Source organism: Palaemon carinicauda, chromosome 24 (assembly GCF_036898095.1).
Source record: "Palaemon carinicauda isolate YSFRI2023 chromosome 24, ASM3689809v2, whole genome shotgun sequence".
Taxonomy (NCBI): Eukaryota; Metazoa; Arthropoda; class Malacostraca; order Decapoda; family Palaemonidae; genus Palaemon; species Palaemon carinicauda.
The window spans coordinates 90,520,060-90,526,322 of NC_090748.1; the positions used below are offsets into that span (position 1 = coordinate 90,520,060).

Here is a 6,263-nt window from a genome sequence, read left to right on the forward strand (position 1 = left end):
GTCATTCCCATTGGCGGCGCGTGCAAGAACGGCGCGTGCCATGTGCACCCGAGGTTATATAAGGAACCGGGCCCATGACACGTGCGCAATAGTGCATCAATCTCGGCGTAAGGTCCGTGACTCGGTGATCCGCAGCGGCGGAAGCTTTTTCGCGTAGTAGTCCGTAGTAAGTAACGTCACTCGCGCGTGGCCGTTTGTTTATTTTTTCGATCGGAGTCGTTTCGCCCAAAAGGACGTCTTAGCCATGTCTCTCACACCGCCTTCGTCCAAGGATCATATCCCAAGACCGCCCAAGAAGAGGCCTTTGGCCTTATTCAATTACACACTCAACAATAACACAGGTAAGATGTTTTGTATCAAGAAGTAGTAGTTCTGGGTTGTTTTAAGTATTGGCAGTATGTTAAAAGCAGTAAAGTTAAATGTTTGTTTCAATCAATTAAAAAATTACCTTGTTAAAACTGCAAATGTTGATGTATATTTTCGTATTGTTGTCATTATTTTTGTGGATTGAAGCATTTATGATTGTAGTGAGATAATGAGTTTCTTATTCTTTGTTAAAAGCAGATGTTAAATGTTTTGCGTATAAACACCTTTTATATTTGTTTTAACCAATTAAAAATTACTTGATTAAAATTGCAAATGTTGAAACATAACTTCATAATGTCATTATTTTTTTTTTGTGGATGGAAGTAATTATGATTGTAGTGAGATAATTAGTATTTTTATTCTTTCTAAATCTCGATGTTTCGCTATTTTGCTCAGATAAGCATTGCAACAGTTAGAAGATGTGCGTGTTTTCATTGGTGTATTTCAGTTCTCTCTCTTTCGTTTACATATTTACTAAATTATTCCTTTTTAATTGGTGCTACCTTCAATTCTATTACAACTTAATTTTTTTCTCAAATATTTCACCGTGGAACGCTTGTATATAATTAATTAAACGTTAATGTTAATTCTTTGTAATTTAAATTTTCTACAATCCAAGGCTTCAGTTATCGGAATCTCATACCATTAAAAGCACTGGTAGTAATGAACTGTTCAAAATTATAGTTTATATTCTTTTAGTATCGGGTTTACGTTAATCTATGAAGGAAATTAGGCTTTCCTCAAGTTTGATCGATGATTTAGTGGTACTCTAAAACACGAGAAGGGGAACAGTTAATTTAGAATGGAGGCTTGAGAAACAATGAAAATATCTCGTTCGAAATGTTTTTGAAATTCGAAAATTACTAACACAATTTAGTTGATTTTTTACATTTTTTTAAAGTTGAAGTTAATTATGGTAATTTATCTTAGTTATAATTAGCATACTGTTTATTAGTGTATTAGCTTATTTAATACAATAAATGATTAGAGTTTATGTATCCTTTACTGCATGTTATTACCGAACGAGGCCTCATGACAATACTTCAAAGATTCTTTAACTGTTGCAATTAATACTGATAGTTTATTTAAAATGAGAAACAATTATGTTCGTTATTAAACTTATCTTCGTTTCATTACGCAATCCATTTTTAGCGACAAACTATTATGCAATTATCCTTGCTATTTACAAAATCAAATAGAATACTTCAAACATCTTGGACAGAATATTGGCACACAAATTTTATCAACCTATATTTGTTTGTTTATATTTTTACCTTTGCACATAGTATTAGTTTTCTTTTTTACCTTCGCTTATTCGGTAGTGTTTTAAACAAAAATATCTTCCCGTTGCAGACTTTGCTGATGACGAAAACATGCAACCGGAAGATCTCAGCATGAAAAGCAGTAGAATTCACGCCCCTGTCCACACTTCTGTTGCAACTACTGCAACACTTGCAACTAGACCGTCAACACCAATTTATTCCAGAATCGTAGCTCCTGTGGTGTCCTACAGTTCAGCACCTACACTACCAACTGCACATTCGTTACACAGAACTACAGTTGCCTCCCCTGCGCCTCTGACACCAATTGCTACACCCCGTTCAGACTTTGGTGGCCTCTTGAGCTATGGAGGAGCAGGTCTTAATCTTTCCAGTAACCGGACTCCAGTAAGTAGCAGTGACAGAGTTCCTAGCACTGGAAACAATTTCAATTTTGATAGCAATATAAAAGAGATCAGTAGCACCAAGAGCCAGAGTTTTAGCAGCAGTTTTGCTAATGCCAACAGTAGTCTTGTTAGCACTGCGGGGTTAAAGCTTATCAGTGAAGTAGCAGCAGCCTGTGGAAGACCAACAGTTTTAAGAGCACCAGGAGGAAACCCAAGCACCCCATCGACTCCTCAAACATCTCACGCAAGCAGCATTCGAAGTGGCCCATATGCTCCACCTACTCCTAGAGATCCTTTACGAACTGCGATGAGAGAGAGAGGAGTCGGCATGAGGTCATGGCCTTACCACCCATACCTCCCACTTGGTGTTTACGGTCTCCCTTCAAGCCTTCATTCGCCAGCCACCCCTCCACCAAGAACTGTAAGAGACCTGGTTCATCCTCCAGCCAGACAAAGAGGTGGCTCTGTCTCCCCGCCTGGAGAAACTGGTTCAAGTAGCAGTGAAAGCAGTCCCGAAGCTCAACATCAGGATGGTAGAAGTTCGAGGCTGACGTGTCCAGACTGCAACCGTCGGTATGCTACAGTGGCTGGTTTGGCCAAGCACCATCAGTTCCACTGCATGAAGGATGCAAACCGTTCATTTGCCTGTAAGCACTGCGATAAAGTTTACACGTCACTTGGTGCCTTAAAAATGCACATCAGGACCCACACCCTGCCTTGCAAGTGCCCCCTGTGTGGAAAGGCCTTCTCGCGTCCATGGCTGCTCCAGGGGCACATTAGAACCCACACGGGAGAGAAGCCCTTCCAGTGCCCCCAGTGTGAGAGGTGCTTCGCTGACAGGAGTAACCTCAGAGCACATTTACAGACACACACTGACGTGAAGAAATACGCTTGCAGGACTTGTCCTAAGACGTTTTCGAGAATGTCTTTGCTTGTGAAACACGAGGACCACGGATGCCCGGGCATAAGGGGCACCCATACCCTGTCTTTGGCACCTAACCCATCGGAATCATTATCGCCAGCCACAAGCCAGCCATCAATTCATAATGATATTCGTTATAACGTTGAAAGTGTTGCATAACGTCTGTCTTTACCTGAAGAGTAAGAAAAGATCAGAAATTATTTTTTCATGCGTGAATAGGTTCCCCAGTGGTTATCTGGATAGAAATAACCCATTTCCTGTAAATATTAATTATTATTTCTTAATGTTTTCTCTTGCGGTAAATCGCATATTCTTTTTGAATAAGAACGTCTTTATTTTGATTATTCGTAATCGCCAAACAGAATTTGCTTAATTTCGAAAGCCTTTTGTTTCTAATAGATTGCACTACGCCATTTTTTTTTCTAGATTTATTGGGTGAAGCCAATCGCCAGTGTAATGGCACTTCCGTTTTCTGAATAGTGCCAAGCACGAATAAGTTGCCAAATTAAACGCCCGTATCACAAAACATGATGAACCACATTTGCAACAGTGAAAGGATTGCATGTTGCATTCGACGAGGTGCCAAAGTCCTACTTCCAAGCAGTGCCAAATCGCTGTTATCTAGTCAGATATGAATTTTAATTCTACTTGCCGACCGTAGATGAAATAGCATAAAACTCTGTGGATGAAGCACAAGTTTCTAGAGGAAACTTTTATTTGTAGCAACTTCTTTCTGACACTTATTAATGTCATGTACAATAATTTAGTGAGAGTGAGTGCTGAGAAATGCTCAATGTTATAAATATATTATGCTGTTATGCATTTTTTTTTCAGTTGATTTGTATTTCATTACTTGAAGCTTTGAAGGAACATGAGATGTTGATTTCAAACCATTTGCATTTGAAACATTTTACGATTTTGAAGTAATACTGTTCTTTAGCAACAAGATCTAGATGTAATTAAATTTTTAATTATTTTAAGTAAATTTACTGCATTATCATTCTATAAAAGTTAAAGCCATTAGGTCAATATATTTGTGTATAGTTTTCTGTAATGTTTACAAGTAGCATTCGCTTTCAAGCTATGCACGGAGTGGAAAGCAAAATTGTTGTTATACTATGATGCAAATGTTAGTATTTTTGTACTCCACTGACAGATTTATTAACTGTGCTTCCAGAATTAGTGCCTTAAGACCTATATATAAAATTCCATGATTGTCTCTCTCTATTTGTACAACACACGTTCAAATCTTTATATATATATGTATATATATATATATATATATATATATATATATATATATATATATATATATATATGTATACATATATATTTATATATATAAATATATATATATATATATATATATATATATATATATAATGTATATATATAAATATATATGTATATATATATTTATATATATATATATATATATATATATATATATATATATATATATATATAAAATGTATATTACGCATGTCAACCCGATATTCTATGCAGTGCAGTAATGACTATTTTTGGGTTTGTATTACGGTATGATACCATCCTGAATTTAAAAACTTGTACCCCGAATGATCAAAGAATGTCTCTTCTTTCAGATTGTGTGCATAATTTCTTGAAAGGAAGAGAAATTCTTTTCATTTCTCACCATGCGGTCGGTATGACCCCATCCCTGGGAGGAATAATACCGACTCCCCCCTCCCTCTTTCCTCATTCTTTATCCCCCCCCCAATTTCCTCCCCCCCACTTCATCAGCTTTACCTTTTGGGGGAGGTCACCTCTCGTATCGTTATAAGAGGGACCCACCTCATATAGTACCTGCATTCCAATAATCCCGTCTATTGTGTTTTAATAGGGAGAGAGAGAGAGAGAGAGAGAGAGAGAGAGAGAGAGAGAGAGAGAGAGAGAGAGAGAGAGAGAGAGAGAGAGCACACGTGGACATTAAGTTGTAATGCACTTCGATGTGTAGGTAGAAGAGAGAGAGAGAGAGAGAGAGAGAGAGAGAGAGAGAGAGGAGAAGAGAGAGAGAGAGAGAGAGAGAGAGAGAGAGAGAGAGAGGGAAAGCACACGAGACCATCAAGTTATAATGAACTTGGATTTCCAGTGTGAGAGAGAGAGAGAGAGAGAGAGAGAGAGAGAGAGAGAGAGAGAGAGAGAGAGAGAGAGACGTGCATCAAGTTGTAATGCACTTCGATGTCCACGGAGGGAGAGAGAGAGAGAGGGAGAGGGGAGGGAAGGGGAGGGAAAACTTAAGCGTGAGAAAGTGTTTTGTTCTGCTGGGAAGAAGGGTTATAACGTCCTTTTTCGCGAGAGGGGTTTACTGAAGGTTCTATCCCCCTTATGAATAATAAGTGTGAATCTGTGATAGATAGATGTGAAAATCCCTCGTTTTTTCTTTCCTTTTGCTTGATATTTAACCTTAAAGAGACGGTTCTCGCTATTTCAAAAATGTATCATTCATATTCTTTATTTCCCATCATTTGTCCATAAAGCTGTTTTTTTTTTTCAATAATTCACTCGCCATATCCATGGAGTCAATTTGGATATATTATGTCTTGTTAAGTTAAAGGAATTTTTACTCCATGGTGAATTGTAAAAGGGAAATTTATGCTATCAGTCAATTTTGTGTTGATGATTCTCTTTGAAAAATATCCCTGTTATTTCACGTATCATGCATTGGTTGTGTTGATCGTTATTTGCAAAGTAGCTTTGTACTTTCAAAGTACACAATTTATCCCTAAATTACTGAAACTGCCAAAAATTGAAATTTAGATCCTAAGTATTCACAGATGTATTTTTATGAGAAGTGTTATACCTTCTCGTTATACCACTCAATAGAAACAAGGACAATGACACGCGATATATTGTATGACTCAAGACAACAAGGTTATGAAACGTAACACTTATGATATTGTCTTCCTAGCCTGTCACAATTTGTATATATTTATCCTAGTATGTTCCGGAGTGAATGTTTTATTTTACGCCAAAGTACTGCGTTGACAGTATGACAGTGAACTTTAGTGCCAACAGAATATGGTGCCTTCTTTTGTGCTGTCCAGCTTTTGTATATTCAGATTTTTATATTCATGAAATATACTGTATTCGGATATAGAATATCTATATTTTATACTTTTATAAATAAAAAAAATCAATATTTGCTATTTCGTCTTTTATTTTTCCAATTATGATATTTGCTTGCGAAGAATTGTATTATCAGCTTTGCAATATAAATCCTGCTGTATTTTTTGTATGAATGTTAGTTTTGTTGTTATATATGAAATGATAATCAAAATCATTGTTATC

At 36.9% G+C, this 6,263-nt stretch overlaps 1 protein-coding gene across 1 annotated transcript; it reads left to right on the plus strand.

Annotated features, from left to right (window-relative positions):
* The first annotated feature begins 221 nt into the window (after nucleotides 1–221).
* Nucleotides 222–4,189, plus strand: LOC137617891 (transcriptional repressor scratch 1-like). Its single transcript, XM_068347838.1, has 2 exons — nucleotides 222–341; nucleotides 1,720–4,189. Exons 1-2 carry the CDS (start codon nucleotides 245–247, stop codon nucleotides 3,111–3,113), a joined length of 1,491 nt encoding a protein of 496 aa, XP_068203939.1. The 5' UTR covers nucleotides 222–244; the 3' UTR covers nucleotides 3,114–4,189.
* Nucleotides 4,190–6,263: the final 2,074 nt, after the last annotated feature.